The 18,285-nt window shown below is 38.4% G+C and overlaps 1 protein-coding gene across 6 annotated transcripts in view; it reads left to right on the forward strand.

Moving 5' to 3' along the window:
- COL14A1 (collagen type XIV alpha 1 chain) overlaps positions 1-18,285 on the forward strand; it is a 120,584-nt gene that overhangs the window by 90,443 nt on the left and 11,856 nt on the right. For all 6 annotated transcript variants that reach the window (XM_065668870.1, XM_065668869.1, XM_065668872.1 and 3 more), the window contains exons 37-45: positions 2,996-3,049; positions 3,442-3,537; positions 4,772-4,825; positions 6,021-6,074; positions 13,937-13,990; positions 14,928-14,999; positions 16,923-16,958; positions 17,386-17,452; positions 17,949-18,137. In XM_065668870.1, the coding sequence (XP_065524942.1) occupies positions 2,996-3,049; positions 3,442-3,537; positions 4,772-4,825; positions 6,021-6,074; positions 13,937-13,990; positions 14,928-14,999; positions 16,923-16,958; positions 17,386-17,452; positions 17,949-18,137 (676 nt within the window). The remainder of the gene's footprint in view (positions 1-2,995; positions 3,050-3,441; positions 3,538-4,771; positions 4,826-6,020; positions 6,075-13,936; positions 13,991-14,927; positions 15,000-16,922; positions 16,959-17,385; positions 17,453-17,948; positions 18,138-18,285) is intronic.

Below are 18,285 nucleotides of genomic sequence, written 5' to 3' on the forward strand. Positions count from 1 at the left end.
TCACTGCTTAGGCAGACGAGTATGTGATTCTGGAACTCAGCTTCTTCTAAGTCATGCTTTTCTGCCAGACAGTTAGGTGGTGTAGCCCTGGAAAGAAGTCAGAGGTCTAGCAAAAAGCAGAGCAAAAGAATAATGTCAGTGTTCATCTCCGTGCCAACCAAAAGTCAGAAAGTCACATGTGCTATGTCTGGTCAGTACTGCTCCAAGTCATTAAAATGTCACGTGACTTTTCCCAAAGCCAAGGATTTTTCTGTTTAAGAGATCAGGATTCTACTGTGCAGCCAGTTTTAGACACTAAACTAAAAAAACCACCAAATAAAAGGCTTCCATTTGTTTGGGATAGTAACTCTGGAAATATTTTTCTTAAGCTCTTTTAGGAAGTGGGTCATTTTGGTAAACCAAAGTATCATTTAGAGTTAAGATTATCTGGTAGTCTTCATTGCGGGATACTGTTTTTATGGCTTCATCTTTGCCAGAATTTGGTCATGCTGTCTGAAGTCCCCCACGCAAAGTAAAAGTAAGATATCACCCAAACCTCATCCCTACTTTGAAAGGAGAGCTGCAGCACTGGAGAAGGTGAAGCAGGGGGCAAAAAATACTGGAGGACTGCAAAAGTGTAATCGCAAAGAAAAGCTTTCAGTGCTTCATAGTTTTAACTAGTGCAAAGAAATAAAGAGGTGACTTGATAAGTATTTCTGGGGGAGAACCCTGGCTATTAAGAAGTTATTTAAAATAGAGAAAAAGGCATAACAGGAATTCTTGGCTAGAAGTAGAATCCAAAGAAGTGAAAAGTTTGAAATTAGTCACACAAGCTTAAGAGTGCTGCAGAATAACCACGAAAACAAGTTTACAAGAAAAATAAGGGAGGCTTTTGTGACGTTTTAATCTTAAAGCCTTTCTGGAAGTTGTGCTTTCACTAAGCAAAACTTAATGGTTCAAAATATGGATAAGTGTACCAAATTCAGTGTGAATCTTAAAACATATGATTTAATGGCTCAGCATCAGGCTATTTTTAAGTCTACTTTCTTACTCAATAGAAATGTGAACTGTTTCTAGAAGAAAATGGGAGAAAATGGTGTGATTTTATTAATGTGAAAAAGTTGCAGTTATGCTGCTGAGTATTTGCATAGGAATTTTTAATCTGAGAGGTAGGAGAAAGGCAGAGGCAGGAAAAGGAGCAGAGGGAGCTACTAGGCTGGAATGCAGAAATGCAATGACCTGGAATTTGGGAACTGGCAACTGGAGCACAGATCTGTGGAGAGCGTGGGATGAGATTTTAGGGTCAGAGCTGACCATAATGTGATGGGTCATGGCCAGAGAGCTGTGGGATGGAAGTGAGGAGACTAAAGGAGCTGGGACAGAGAGCAGGAAACGGCTCTGTAAGCCTACATATGAAGACTATGTGATGATACCTTCACTGAAGAGCAAGAGCACTCTGGCACTTCCAAACATTTTTGTTATTGACATTCCTATTTAAAGTCTCATAAATACTACATATGCAAGTAATCTGATAAGCATATTCTCTATTTTTATGTTTTTAATATGTTATTTATATAAGTACTTATTGTAGCCCCAAAGAATGCTATTCAGTTATGGTGCCTAGTTGTACAAGCTCCTTTTGGAGTACAAAGAAGGGCAGAACCCCTGTAAAGCGCATATCCCAAGAGGTTAAGCAAGGAGATTAAGGGGAGAGGGAAATTGATCTGGAAAAAAAAAAAAAGTAAAAAAAAAATAATCTTTATTTATGCTGTCTTTGAGGACAAAGCACATGTAGCCTGTGTATACAAAACACATTCATGGCAGCCATCCACAGATATATGCAACTCCAATATCTCAGATGATACTAATAGAAAAAGCAACAGTTGGTTAATATACGATTAACAGATGTAGGCGCTGCTAAAGAAAGCAAAAAAGAGAAAAATGGGCAAAAGGTACAAATGCTGCACCTAAGAGGAGCTCTAAATTAAACCATGGTAAATCTAATAGAACCTAGAGATATTATTCCTGAAAAATATTCTTGAGTCATTGGAATCATAGACTTACAGAATCATTTAAGTTGGAAAAGACCTTTAAGAGCATCATGTCCAACTGTTAACCCTCGGATTGCCAAGTCCACCACTAAACCATGTCCCAAAGTGATACAAGTCTCTCCAGGGATGGTGACCCCACCACTTCCCTGGGCAGCCTGTTCCAATGCTTGACAACCCTTTGGGGAAATAAATTTTTCATAATATTCTACATAAACCTTCCCTGGCATAATTTGAGGCTGTTTCCTCTCATCCTATTGTTCATTAGTTGGAAGAAGAGACCAACCGCCACCTCTTTCCATCCTCCTTTCAGGCAGTTGTAGAGAGCAATAAGGTCTCCCTTGAGCCTTCTCTTCTCTAGACTAAACCCCCCCAGGTCCCTCAGCCGTTCCCCATCACACTTGTGCTCCAGACTCTTCACCATCTTCATTGCCCTTCTCTGGACCTGCTCCGGTACCTCAATATCTTTCTTGTAGTGAGGGGCTAGAAATGGACACAAGATTTGAGATGCAGCCTCACCAGTGCTGAGTACAGGGGTGGCCCTGCTGGCCACACTATTTCTGATACAGGCCAGGATGCTGTTGGCCTTCTTGGAAAATCAGAACAACGTAGTGACTTTGGTAAGAACAGACAGATGTGCAGGAGGTTTCAGCAACTGGAAAGAAACCCGTAACCACATGTATACATTTCTATCCCTGCTGTAGCTTTCAATGTTATTTTCATGCTTGCGTGATGTGCATTCTTGGCTCTAAAATGTAGTCCCATCTGTGTTTAACTCTGTTCCTCTGTATGGTCACATTAACTATGTTCTCAGTTTAATTGCTCCAGTGAAGGATATTGACAGGATATTCACTGATACTTGAACACTGATTAGGGAACAACAAAAAGCTGTTTGGGCTTTTCTGGATTGCATTTTTGTTTATTTGAGAGTTTTGGTTTTCAGCAAATCCTGTGCTTGTGCTCCACAGGGTGGTCCGGGTGTCAGAGGTGCCAAAGGTCATCGTGGTGATCCAGGTCCAAAGGTACCTTGTACAGCACTTTACAGTTGACAGATGCAGAGGTTCTTGATTTATCTCTGCTGCATGTAAACCTTCAAATGAATTCCAGATTGTTTCTGATGTCACTGAGGAAAAAGCACAGTGAAATGCCATTGGCATTTGGCCTTTCTCTTTTCATAACAATTGCTTGTCCTGTGTGTTACTTGATAAAATATATAAAATTCAGAATGCTGCTTTCACAGCATAAAATCTTCCTTTATAAAGGAAGCAGGCAGTTTTAAATTGAACCATAACTTCTCAATCAAATGTTAACTCATATTTCAGATGGTTTTGAGTCTATTGTTATTTAATTCTTCAACTAGAAGCTGCCTTTGTCCATATGATAAGAGTTTAACTTATGTCCTGTGCTTCTTTAGGGACCAGATGGACCTCGAGGTGAAATTGGTGTTCCTGGACCACAAGGACCTCCAGGACCACAGGGACCCAGTGGACTTTCAATTCAAGGGCTTCCAGTGAGACTTATAAAATCAATAGCATTCTTTCCTGTGGTGTTTTGGACATATTTTAGACTAGACTGAAATATCTTTTGGTGTTCTGATCAGAATCTGAATTTCAATATTTCAGGTGAAATCACAGATTTGGGTTTAACCTTCAGTGGACATGAGTTCAATGACAACATTCCCGTTTTAATTTGTATCTGCATTTTTAGTTAGCTGCAGGGATCTAATCACAGGCTGAATATGACCCAGGATATCCTTGAAACCTGAAGACAGGTGAAAAAAAACTGCAGTGGGGGCTGTAACATGGCATCAAACCAAGATGTTAGTATTTTATCTTTTCCTGGTTGTGGTATTGCTCATTGCAGACCAGTTCTGACTTGAAAGGTATACCCAAGCAAGAAAACCAAATTAGCTGCCAAAATTAAGCAATGGTATTAACTACTTTATAGAATCTATCATCATCAGAGGTGGTGATTAGATATAGAGTTTGCAACGCTGTTGTGAAATAAGTCTCAGAATGTCATTATAAAGACACACTGGTAGAGTAATGAACTAGTCTTGTTTCATATGTATTTCCAGTAGATGGGTGCACACAAGCCTTGAAAGGTAATAGATGCATATTTGAAAGGTAGTAAATATATATTTTTTCTGATAGACCTTTTATTTACTACATTATAATGCACTTTCTTCTTTTTGCCTTGTCTACATGATACTGCTTGTACAGTAGAGTGAAGTTGTTGACCAGAACTGTATACGCATGACCATGTTGCCATCAGAGAATAAAACAGAATAATTATAAGAATAGTTATTTCATACAGAAATCATGTTACTGCATAAACTGCAATTAAAATTAGTTTATTATCTAGAAAAGCATATCTTTGTTCTGCATATGCACTGTAGAAACACGTCTAGTTTTCGTGGAAATCCATTAGTTTCATCATTATAGGAAATGCTTCTGGAAACAGATTCCTTTGAGAAGAAAATAAATACTTTATTTCGTAACGTGATGGCTCCAATTTTGTCAGGTTAATTCTGAAGTCTTTTAAAATCAGTTTTATTTTCTATATTTGTAAATTCTTAGTTTGCAGTTTCACAAATAAGTCCATAGGTTTGCTTTCAGCAGGAAAAATAGTCCGTTTTCTATACTGGTTGCTTGTTTCTTTGTTTTTTTCCAAAGAAGCTGAAAGGAACTATTAAAACCAGTAAACTAATCATTTATTTGGTTTCCTATGGTCTTAATTTGCAGGGGCCACCAGGTGAAAAGGGAGAGAAGGGAGATCTTGGTTTTCCTGGCCTGCAGGTATTCCCTAGGTTACTGTTTAACCTGTCACTTAATAAGTTTGAATGTCGAATTGACATAATTGTGAATTTAGGGCACACATTCAAAACTGCTGAGGAGCATGTTGTTGCATTAAATTTGCATGGAAGTTTAGAATGAGGAGGAATTTAGGGTGTGCTAGTGTGCAGTGAAAAAATCATTCAGGGTCTAAAGGACTGGTTACTTTCCTGACCCTGTTTAACTCTGAAATAAGGTCTATACAGACTGAAAAAATACCTACTTTTAAATTCCTGCTTACAGACTGAATAATTGCAATCTGCTTGTTTTCACTTTAAACCCGTTAAATTTCTCCTGGAATTATCTAGGAAGAAAGATCAGGCACTTAATCTTTTTGATGCCATCTTTCACAAGATTGGCGTCTTAAAAAGCTGTAGTAGTAAGTGAATCTTAGTTTGGTGTCCGGCAGTCAGTCTGGAGATTGCATTCCAATTAATTGCTGCTCTTCAGGATCATTTGCATCTTTCCTTTTTAGATGCTCCTCTTCCTCTAGTATTTGTTGGTTGTTACCAAGTGCCACGCATGTTCATAGGTGCAAGACAAGGTGTTCACAGACAGTGAACTCATACAGTCTTTCACCATAAGTCAGTTTTGTTAGCCTTGTGAACCATGCAGTAACAGTCCCAGAGTGTTGCTCTGCAGCCCACATGAGCCAGAGAGTGACATTTCATCTGAACATTATCAAACTGCTGGATGTAACTTGTAGTCCTGCTCAGGCAGGTATTTCCACTTTGATATTGCTGCACTGACTTCAAGCAACATGGCAGCAGACTCCATTTTAGCAACAAGAGAGAGAGAGAAATAGCAGTTGTATTATGAGGTTAAGGTATTGATGCTGTGCAGTGGAGTTACACTGACATGACACTGGAGTAATGTAGGAAATCAAGCTCTTTTTAGCCTAGCGGCATACAAAGCCTGACTTGATGAAATTGTCAGTGTTCTTAGTAGGACAGTAGTGAGGTTTGAAGGCTGTGCACTTTAGCAGTGTGTGTTTAAGCCTCTCTCATTTCACAGAAATTACTTCTTTACTGAATCTCTTCTTTATTGAACTCCCTAGTTCCCTTTATCCAAAAGCATGTCATACAGTTTCACTGGAAAATGATTTAGGTGGATTCTGTTAACTTGATCTCACTATTTGCTCTCCCTTTATAATGCTTAGGGTGTCCCAGGAGCATCAGGTTCACCTGGAAGAGATGGAGCTCAAGGTCAAAGGGTAAGGTAAAATAAATGTTTTACATTTGTTTTAAGAGTTTCCATTCCAGGTTGATTTATTATGGTTTATGACGCTTGTATTCTATATTTCTGGAGACCCATATGGCTGTGCCAATCAGAGGAGAAGTCAGAGATAGGGTGGAGTATCCTTCCATCTGCTAGATCAGGGTTAAGAAATACTAGATGAGTAATGGAGACCTATGCATTATGGATGTGTTTAATGCCTTTGATAGGAGTAATTGTCATTTGTGTCCAGCACTGCCAATTAGTCTGTTTGCTAATACTTTTAAAATTAGATGGTGGTTAAATGGTACATAATTAGTATGCAATCTAATGCAATTATCTAAATTTGCTTTCTAGCTAATTAATGAATACAAGAAACAGCTACAAGGGAATTTAATACTGAACATAGAACAATGCCTGTAGAAACTGGTGAGATAAGGAAAAGGTGAAGAATAATACCAAAATTTAATCAACCTTATTCTGCTTCTTGTAGAGCAAATGAAGGTACTTACAGTCTATCTAGGAATCAGTAAAAACAAATTCATATTCATGTGTGCAGTTAAACCTGTAAGTCCTTTTCCCTGTCTCCTTAGGGAGACTTTTGTTTCATTATTAGTCAGGCGATGGAAAGTTTTTGATAGCATAATACTGGGTTACTGTCTACAGCAGAAGTTTATTATTAAATATGACTTTTCTGTTTCATTTGAACAAGTTTTACATATTCATGATCCTTTTTTGGATATGTTAATGTAACCTGAACTTCAGAGAAATCTGGACCTTGTTTAGATTTCTGGCATTAAGTTGAGACCTTGCTGTAAAAAAAAGTAATCCCTATAGCAAAACGTGTATTTGAAGTTATTATTAGGAACTTAAGCATTGGCATAACTTTATGTGTGGAAGTAATTCTAATGAAGTTACTATAGATTTTGGGCAATGCCTAGATTTTTTTTTTTTTTCTAAAATCTTGAAAATAAAGTAATTTTGTTAAAATAAAGTTTTACACAATATTATCATTACATGAATAACCTTCTAATCAGAACAATAGTTTTCTAATTTTCAATTAAGTTGTGCTGAAATATGAAGATAAATATATTAATTTTTCTACTGTATGATACTGTGATGCCTTCTGCATAGTAGCTCATTTTTCATGTTTTTCATGTCTTCTTTTTAACTGTATTTGAATCCCCCCCCCCCCCCTCAGATTCCCCAAGCCTAGTGTCACCTCTTCACCCCAGGTTAATAAGGACCTGGAGCCCAATGGAGATTTGGATTTTTGCACTATTGCTGTCTAATCTTGGTCATAGCCAGGTTGAGGTAACTTGGAGCTAGAGGCTGTATGTGTGAGTGGTATGTGCCTCCTCTTCCTGCGTTCCTGGTCATGAGAGACAGTGACCATTGTTCAAGGAGAAGAGAGCTCTGTGTTTTTATTGTGTTCTGTAGATAACTTTGTATTTAGCAGTGGAGACCCACAGCCATGTCTTGGTAACAGCCAGCAGTTCAGAAGTGGTTTAGTTTTCCCACATGGAAGTCAGGAGGCTGTTGCAGAGAGGTGGTATTTCTGAGAAAGGCCATCAGGAAGACCAGTGCAGCAAAGGCATTTGATGCAGCCTGGAAAGGTCATGAAGTGCTTATTCTGTAGAAGACCCCAGTGTTGTCTGTAATAATGTAGCGCAGTTACCTAAATTGCCATTTTTTATAGATATGGTAATAATGCTTTTTTCATGTGCTCACTTTCTTCTGGTGTTAATCAAAGGAGGTGGACAAACAGCGTAGATCTCATAAAATTAGGTCTATTAGCTTGTTATTGTCTCTGTGTGACCCTCATGCAATGTTTTTCCAGCAGTAATTATTTCTATGGCAACAAATAATAATGTTATAGTAATTTCATGGTGCTGTAACTCATCTGAATCCTGTGAAGTTATGACAACATAAAATTGCTTTTAATGGGTGAAGATTCAAACTGATGATTTCACTGCAGTCTCTTTGAAGGCCAAATGCTCAAGAAAGGCATAATTCTAAGGGCATAACTGCAGCAACAACAAAGGAGAACTGGAAAATTCATGGAAAGTAAATTGCCTTTTTGTATAATGTTCCCTTTGTTGGGCTTCCTCCTTTTAGCCAAGATGCCAAACTGTCTTGCAGCTATTAAACTACTAGAACTGATATTTTCTGTGTTATTCTTAGCTTGGCTGTCATTTCCTCTTTAGTATTTATTGTTCATTGAAATATTTTAATTATAGTGGTACCAGTGCTGTAAAGTAATTAAACAGATGGCCCAATCCCACTGATTTTAATGGAAGGTAAGTTTGGGACTGATATCTGTTGAGAGATCTCTGAAAGCTTTGCTGAACTGGGTATAACAGGATGTTAGGCTCAGGAAGTCCTAGAATGGAGGTTTTTTTCCTTACAGTTGGTGGTAGTTGGAATTACTTCACTTTTACAGTTCTTTTCCTTCCTTTTTTTTTTTTTTTTTTTTTTTTTTGATTCTTAGTGTTCATCTTGGCTGTTTTTATTTTTGAAATCAGTTGAGAAAAGTTGGGTTTTTTTTCCCTCCTAGTGTATTCATTCACCAATTAGTTTATAAAGGTTCATTTTGCATTTCGGAACTTCTAGTCTTTGGTTTATTTGTTTCTTTTGGGTTTTTAGTAACTCATTAAGAAACAGAGCATCTCCTCTCTATCATTTTCTTAATGAAATGCCTTCCATATGAAAAAGAGTGGGATGTAAAAAAAATACCATGGGAAGGTTGAATCAGAGTCAAAAATGCATTCTGTCATAATAAAGCAAACTTTCTGAATGTCCATGATATTTTATACCTGTCTGGTAACTAGTTTACGTCTCAGACTACACACAAGGAACAGCCTCCTTCCCTCTTATCAGCTTCCAGTTATAAAATATTTTATAAGATACAAAATGGTTTCTTTTTATTTCATGGCTGGGGCTGAGGTTGTTTGGTGTCCTTTCTTGCTGTCCTGTATTTGTAGCTAGCAATATAGAGAGGTTTTACTGAAAAGAACAGATTGTGTTTCTCCACCAACTATCCCAGGCATAAAATGTTGAAAGATAGAGCTTGAACTGCACATGCAAGAGAATCCAAACCACTGTCATTCTTCTGTTGCATACACAGACAGTAATCAGACTCTCTTGTGCTCTTGGTTCATCTCTTTCAGCCAAGAGTATAAGGTTTGGAAGCAGACTGAAATTGACCCTTGTTGAGATGTGTGAGTAGAGTGGTGAAAAGTCTTCCCTTTCCCATATCTTCATGGCTACTCTCCAAGGTCAGGTCACAATTGCATTCCCAATTCTTTCTTTCAAAGCACAGGCCACTTGAGAGGACAGATATACAAAGCTGCAACAAAAGAAACCTAATAGACCATCCTGAGTGGCAAGCATGCTCTGCTTGATGACACAATGTAGGGAGGGTTCTCCACTGTTCTGACTCCCAAGTTTATATCTCTTGCACCCATGATGTTGTTGCTGCTCATTGTTGCCTGATGGTTTCCTTAGGGTGTTTTCTCCTGGCCAAACTTCTTGGCAAAGAGGCATAGTGGTTGCTCCTTAGCAGGTTAAATAGTTCTGGAGGAAGCTCTGTTGGATGTGCTTCCTTCCCTATATGTCTGCTAGGGGTGGGACCACAGAGTTAAACTGTCAAGACACTGGTCTGCAGAAAGATACCTCTAGCTGATAGAATCATAGAATAGTTAGGGTTGGAAAGGACCTCAAGATCATCTAGTTCCAACCCCCCTGCCATGGGCAGGGACACCTCACACTAAACCATGTCACCCAATGGGATGGAGCATGTCACTCCACACTAAACCATGTCACTCCAGGGATGGAGCACTCACAAGTCCAGAGAGGATGAATCAGTTTCTTTGACATTTCTTCAGCTCCTAATGGCTCCTGTTCAGCTCACTCTGAGAGCAGGAAGAAAAAGAGACCAGCTCTGAGATATGAGGCCTTTGTCTAGAGACTAGTAAATTAGATATTGCCAGAACCTAATTCTGAGCGCTGTCTAGTGACCTTTGCCGTCTAATGTGTGTCATTCTTGGCAGTGCTGAGCTGGGACAGCTCTTTCAGGACATTGTTCAGGGGATAGCACAGATCACAAGCAGGGAGTTTAGATGCCTACTGTTTTAATGGGATTTATGGGATCATAAAATTAAAGTTGAGATGGACCTTCAGAGGTCATCTAGTTCAACAGTCTGCTCAAAACTGGTCTGATCAGATCAGGTTGCTCAGGTCCATATTAAGCTGAGTCTTGAAGGCTTCCAAGTATGAAGATTCCACAAGCCCTCTGAGCAACCCATGGCACTATTAACTTTCATGGTTTCATTGTAACACTTTTTTGCCCATACCTGTTGACCTGTTGTCCTGTAGGAACCCCTGGTACTCTTCCACAATGCCACAGAAATGCAGTTATGTATGGTGATCAGAGCTGTGTAACATCTTTTTCTTTAATGACTTGTCTAGTATGCAACCAAAGGCATAGTCACAGGGACACGGATACACAAGGAAGGGAGTGTTATCTTCCAGATGTTGATCTTAAGAGCATACTGCAAATATTGGAGGAGAAATATGACTAATTAACAACAGATATGCAAGAAATACATATTTTTAATTATGAGTAATTTTCAGACTATCAGCTTCTTAGATGGCTTGGGTAGTTTCACGAGGAAGAGAGGAAATGCTAAGACAGCATTATTATGTGTTAAAACAAAACTAGCCTACTTCAGTTAAATAAAGACTGTGTGTTCTGAGCAACATTTAACCCAATGTTTCTGGTTAGCTTTAATTTAAAATAGCTCATGTTGATGAAAATCTTTTGCAAGCTACTCCTCGGATTAATAGCCCGAGATAGTGTTTCGTAAAGCTTCTCTGATGCTCACAGTGGTTCAGCCTGAAAGGAGGAACACTCATTTTTAAAATTTTCATCAGAAAAAGAAAATAAATAAATAAAACCATGAGGCAGTCGTGGGTCCGAGGCTGCAGCATTTTCTTAAAGGGGCTGTACATGGAAGTCTTTCAAGTCTGGGTTCAGTAGCTGCAGTTAAGGTTTTGCCAGTATCTAGTCCTACTTGGAAAATCACCTCTCCACAAGTACCTCTAAAAATTCCAGGCTACCAAAAGCTAAAGAAAGAGTTTATAGTGAGGTTAGCAGCAGTACTGACTTCAGCACGCTTGAGTCTTTACAGGGATTCAAGTACTGCCTACGTTCTCGGGTTTCGTTTGTATTCTGGCAAATAAAATCCCTCATAATAAAGTCTGTCATAGTTACACTATGTTTATAACTTTTTTTTCATGCTATTAGCAAAATATGTCCTGATTTAAGTTAATGTTCCAAAATAATATGTGCCTTGATCCTAAACCATCCTACAACTGGTATCACACATCAAAATCTGTCCCATCCTGCTCTCGGACATGCGGATCCATGGAGGACATTCAGCAGCTCTGTACAGAATCATTTCTATCCTAGATGAGACTGCATCAGAGGAAGTGCTCTTGTGCTGTATAATTTTGCCAGTCATTCTGGAGATGGCTAAGCTAAGAGAAGACTTCAGTAAATTGGAGACTAAATAACATCTTTAAGGCTTCAGTGCTCATAATACAGCTCTGTGAATTCTCACAGTGCTCTGTTTAGTGTTGCGTTACACACACCAAAAATAATGGGGGAAAGTGCCAGAAGAAATACATTCCCAGTCTTCCTGCCAGTTTCCTGGTATCTGCTAATCTCCTCTGCTCACTACTCACAAGTTCAGAATGAGTATCAGATCCATTCAGGGCACTGGATGGTCTGAGTAACACCATCTTCAAACCCTGTTGGCAGCATAAACAAGTATCTTTGGTTATTTACCTACAACAGAGAATGGGTATTGTCAAATATCCATGCTTGAACCAAACCTTTCTTTGACTTCATCTATAAGCATATAGAAATTTTCACATCTAAAAAATACAGTAGGAGGCAATTTTTTTTGTGGGCAAGTAATACAGACCTAGTGCCAAGAGTAAGAATATTGCTCAGAAGAAAGAAACTGTGAAACATATTCAATGAAAATGTAATTCTGATCATGATGTTTGACTGTGATGAGAGAAGGGAGGGACATATAGTATAATTTTTCTTTAGAAGTTTGTGGAAATCCACACTAGATGCTAGAAGTCAATGGAAAGCTCTGCCTTTCCCTCCTCCTAGTTAAAATAAGCCCACAAGAAGACCAGATCAGTTTTCATCCTCCTTTAGGACTGATCAAAAATAAATGCATATTTTAAATCTTTGCTTAAGAAAGTGAAACATATCAGTCTTCCTGAAGGTTTTACTGTGTACTCTCTAGTTTGCATTATCTTTTTAGGGACTTCCATGTTATTATAAAACTGTGAATAGTTATCACAAAACTGTGAATAGTTATCACTGATTTCTTTAAAACATTGTTCACAAGTAAATGCTTCTTCCAGAGACTATCAAAACCCCTATTTTATAATTTCTAATGCATTTCGAAGTTCCTTATACCATTCTCTGTTTCCTCTAGAATCACCAATTTTAAAGCCTTGAACAAACTTTCCTTTGCAGATTTATTTAATTGTGCTAGGCTTGTAATCTTTATTACAGTGCCACTTAGCTGTTACATTTACTTTAGTTCTTACTGTGATAGGGGAGCTGCTTTGGTCCTTGAAGCTTCAGGAGCCATCTGGCTGCACTGAGAAATAGGAAAACATTTCCTTATCAGCTCTAAGGATTAGTAGATAACATAATATGAGTTACTATGATGTGGCTTAATTTATCAGTGAAACAACCTTTAAGTGGAATTTTAAAGAATATTTTCCAGGTACATGGAAGATAACATTCCCCAGCCACTGCAGGTTTGAATCACAGTTTCCAAATTACGTAAAGCATAGAACTAGTTCATGCTATGTTCATTACTAAAATCATGTCAGAAATAAAGTTTCAGGAAAAAACAGTACAAAATGAAAAAGTTGTGATTTTTCTTTTCTGAAGCTGTAGGAGATACTGAGGCCTAGAATGTTCTTTACTCTGTGTGTCAGCATAAACACTTTCATGTCTTCTCTTCCCTTCTGCTCTCACCTCTATATTCTGGTCTTGGGCCAGAGATAAGATCACATTTCTCCTTTTCAGGTTGTGTAGTAATTGAGGAATTGACTTATCACCAGCCTGGTCAGAAACCTATGCTTTATAGCATCTGGTTACAAAATGTCCATATTGGTTAATTTGCAAGAATACTTTATTAATAGTGTATTCTACATCTGGTCAGTCTTTTTTCTATGATGTGCTTGATTTCCAGTTTCCAAGTTATCTTTAGTTTTTGGCTCTCATTTCTGGAAGCTCTGAAGCACGTTCATAATGTAAACCACATGAGTGTTCTTGCTGCTTCCTGAATCAGGACCTTGGTGATAGCTAGTACATATGCAGAGTATTGCAGGGCAGAGAGATAGGCTTTTTCAGCACTTAATCAGTGGGATTGTGAATAGTTGCAGCCAGTGAGAACAGATGTAGAAGTGTAACCTGTCTTGTGGTACAAAGTTTGACAGCAACCTTCTCATTTACCTCCTGGCAGCAGAATTGCAAGTGAAATTCACTCAAAGGTGAAAATTGCCAGTACGAAGAGTTTTGCATTGCTGCTTCATACTTCAAAAGCATTGTGAGATAAGTTGGATTTTTTATATCCCTGACACCATAGCACCTTTTCAGCAGATAAGGAAATTTTCTTCTAAGAAACAACTGGTGCCAGTTATTAATTTAAGAAAAAGCAAAGAACAAAAAGGAAAAAAAAAGTCTTCTGGATGAAATGGAACAGATTCCTGAAGTACATACAAAAGGCTGGTAAAATTGCATATATTTTTCTTTTATAGGGCCTTCCTGGCAAAGATGGACCCACAGGCCCACAAGGACCTCCTGGCCCAACGGTGAGTATGGCCCATGGAATTTGTTACTGTAAAGGCAGGATCTGGGAGGATGGTAGGTCACTGTTATCTAGGATTCAGTGGATAGACCCAAGGCCAAGGGTTTTCCTTAGAAGTTGAAATTCTCATGACGCATGGGGTTGGCAGAGAGCTGCTTGTCTTACGTCATTTCTTTCCACTTTTACTTTTTTCTTACTCAGGAAAAAATGTTTCACATGGGAAGGAGAGACAGTTCCATCAATAGATTGATTGCTTTTCATAGCTTTTTTTGTTCTTAGTCAAGTACTTGCACTGTATAAAAAATTAGTGCTCTTAACGTTTGAAACACTTTCTTCTTATGAGAAATTCCAATTAGGATTATTAGTTAAATGAACCACCAAGTTTGTTTTGGGGTGGAGGTGGGTGCATGTATTTGAATGCTTTCATAGAGTAATCAAGGAAGACAGCAGAGGACACATTCAGCCTTCACAGCAAGATGTATGTTGCCTCCAGAATCAATCTCATCTGATTCTGATTCAGTCTTCTCAGGTAGGGCAGCCACACAAAGTTAATGCCTTCTTGGTAGATTTAAGACATTTGGTAAAACTGCTGATTGTATTGAGTATGCTCCAAGAAAACCTCTTCTTTTCATAAAGAATATTCTGAGTCATCCCCCCTGAACATGGTAGTAATGTCACAGGATTTTGTCCAGGGGTTCAGCAATCTGTGACTGTTCCAGAAAGCAAGCAACACACATCCATTTTTCTCAAGTGCTTTTCTCAGAGCTATGCTTTTGATGCTCTTTTACCTGCAACATGTACTACTTAGTCCTCTCTCCCAGCATCTCCAGTCTTTGACTGGCAGTTCTATTTGTGTGCACTTCCCCATCACAGAATATTTCTCTCATCAGGATTCATGAATGTTGATTGTCATCACTACTGTTTTGTCTCTCTTCATGTAGGGCATACCTGGTGCTCCAGGTGTTCCAGGTGTTACTGGAAGCCAGGGGCCACAAGGTGATGTTGGAGCTCCTGTGAGTAAAATCAATTACTATTGCTATATTTGCTGTTGTACATTAATTAATTTCTGATCCCGGCTTCACTGTTTTACAGAACTCCTTCATATTTATAGTTAATGATCTGTTTGCAGTTAGTGGCTAAGAGAAACAGCAGACTGATCCTTCTTTGTTCATTCTTCATGATTAAATTTATTTGTTGATCTTACGTATGATGTCTGGAATATAGGGATTAGAGAGTCACAACATGAGATTCAATTACGGAAGTTAAAAACATAACATTATGTGAATCTGTAGTCTGTGTGTAATTACTTTCTCCTTTATTCCCTTTTCACTCCAAACGACTCTCTGGCAATTAAAGTCTGCCATTTATTAACTTGAGTATTTCCCAAGTATTATTCTGATTTTCAAATCGTGAAAATATTGCATGAATGAAAACTGGCTTTCATGGGTTTATTGTAGAACAACTGAGTAATGATCAGGGCTTTTCTTAGGATGTTATTATAAATCTGACCATTGGTTTCGCTGAGTGGAAAATTATACCCTCTGTATAGTATTAGGAACCTCTAATGCTAAGTTTGTTTTTCAGGTATTTTAATTTATTACAACTCCCCCAAATAGTCTAATTAGAAGAAAGAACTACAACTATAAAATGAGAGTGTAGATTACATAAGAGATTTACAGTGGACCTCTTTTGCTCGGTAACAGTTCCAATGACAGATAATATTTTGTATTCACATTTTAACGTTTGATCACTTGATTAATTATAAAGCCTTTTAGTTTTTTTTACACGTCACAGTGAATGTTCTGTTTAAAGACATGGGACAATTTTGTATTTCTGACTTGATTTGTAGAATAGATTTATTTTCATTTTTTCTTTCAAAATCCAGTTTGCTTTGGAGATTTAGTCCAGTGCAAGTATTTTTATTTGGTTAGGTGGAAATAAAACAACCGATAATGTATAAGCAAAGATAATAACCTAATACCCAATTCTGCATGGTTTCTAAGTAAGTGTAATCATGAGATCTACTGAGGAGGTTTGATGAGCTATGGAACTCATTACTATCAATGTGTAACATGCTGACTTTTCAGTTCCTGTCCAAACACATGTTCCAGATATCAAACTAAATATCCTAGTGTTGCTGTTCCTGTGAGTTACGTAGAAGCTCTGCTGTGAATGTTTGGGCTTTAGTAGTTCTGAAAAAACAGCTAGGTGGGGGGAAAAGTTATTGATCTTCAGTAAGGGCCTTTCTCAAAATGTAGAGTAATAGAAAAGAGACATAGAAATAGCCTTCCAATCTTTGTAGGGGTTTCTTCTTTCTCAGGCCAGAATAAGCTGTGCTTTAACCATGCATCAGTCACGCAGACCTTTCTTTGCTTCAGGAGTTCCTGAAAGATGGTCTAGCCTACCCCAAAAACCTCCACTGGTGAAGTTGTAACTGCTATAGACAACTTCCTCTATTCCATAATGATCCCTGACATCACTATAGTATTACATCATCTTTAATGTTATACTCAGTTTTCCCAGTTTGATCCCATTGCTGACTTTGTTCATAGTGGATGCAGAGTATTGGTGCAATAAATGCTATGAATTTCAGAATGACATTTTGTCTACCATCAGCCTTCTCTTCCTTATACTCAGGGATAATTAGACCCATTTCAGCCACATGAAATCCAACATCTGGTCACTTGCCCTTGCTGCCATTTTAAACAAGAGAATTCAGTTGTGATAACCCCCTGAGAAAGTCGTTGTTGCCATGTAAATTGTTTTGTTGAGTACTGAAACAGAAAAAGTAAATTTGTTATTGCCACATAACTTCCTGAAACCCTGTTTACTTTTTCTCCTTTTACTGTGATGCTGCAAGGGAGATAATGTTTGGATGTTAAAAATTTTGAGTGAGAACAAAATGAGAATTAATTTTGTGTTGAATCTTTCCGTAGGGTCCTCCTGGAGCTAAGGGTGAAAGGGGTGAGCGGGTAAGTCTATGTTCCTGTCAGCCACCATTTTTTTTCTTCCTGTCTAGCTTTCCCTCTCATAAAAAGTTTTATCTGTCAATTTATCATTCTCTGTTTACAGGCACAATAGTTTTCTCTATGCAATCAAGAAAACTTTTCTTCTTTTCCAGACATTGTCATATGTATAGCTATATTAATGGTTTGAATGTGAGAAGTATGTGGCATTAAGCATGTTCCCAAATCTATCACTGGGGTTATCTTCTCAGACCTCTGTTTGCTGGCTAAAAACAGTAATGGGAACCGGGGAATCTCAAAACTTATTTGGCTTTTCTTCTCATCTGTGAGGATATAATCTCTCAGGGATAGTAAATGCATTTCATTGCTCTAAGCGTTTTCAAGACAGAAATGATGCAAACTGTGTTTTGACACTGCTGCTGTCATTATCCAGGGCGATCTCCAGTCCCAAGCAATGGTACGTGCTGTTGCTCGACAAGTGTGTGAGCAACTCATCCAGGGTAAGTACATAAATAGTTAATGTACTTATATCTCTAGAATGGATCTTTTCCTGCCACAATTACAAATATGATGCTTTTCAAAGCATCCAAGGGGATCTGTTTGTTTTAGGCTAGACAGTCAAGATTTATATTCCAACTAGATTTATGTTCACCTGGATTTATGTCTAACTAGAGCTGATTAGCATCAGCCATCTAAAAAAAAACCCAACCTGAATTGTCTCCAAGCTATTACAGTATACAAAAGTTTCTGCTGTAACACTTTTAAATATTTATAGAGATGAAAAAAACCCCAAAGCAAGGAAATAAAATTCTACCCAATAGTTCTTCCATTTTCTGGGTACTCCCTAAACCACTACTTTTCCACCAACAAGCACACAACTTATTATCAAAGCATGACAGATCACAGCCTTGAGTACCTGCCAGAGCTCTGCTCAAACTCATCTGAACTAGATTCTTCACTGAAACTTGAAAATGATGACATTTCTTTTCCTGCCAGGTCATATGGCAAGATATAACTCGATTCTGAACCAGATTCCAAGCCAGTCTGTCTCAACACGAACCATTGCAGGACCTCCTGGTGAGCCAGGTCGGCCAGGGGCTCCAGGGCCACAGGGTGAGCAAGGATCACCAGGCATGCAAGGGTTTCCAGGAAGCCCTGGTCAACCGGGAAGACCAGGAGAAAGAGGTAGGCTTCTTACTTCACATATACAGAAAAGTAACTCCCTTGTCTGATACATTCCGATGGTTTCTGTCTCCTGTGTAAATGTGAGAGAAACAGTCTTCTCACTAGCTGGTTGGTGAGCTCAACGCAGACCATTAATGAAAGCTCTGGA

The sequence above is a fragment of the Lathamus discolor genome, chromosome 2 (assembly GCF_037157495.1).
Source record: "Lathamus discolor isolate bLatDis1 chromosome 2, bLatDis1.hap1, whole genome shotgun sequence".
NCBI lineage: Eukaryota > Metazoa > Chordata > Aves > Psittaciformes > Psittacidae > Lathamus > Lathamus discolor.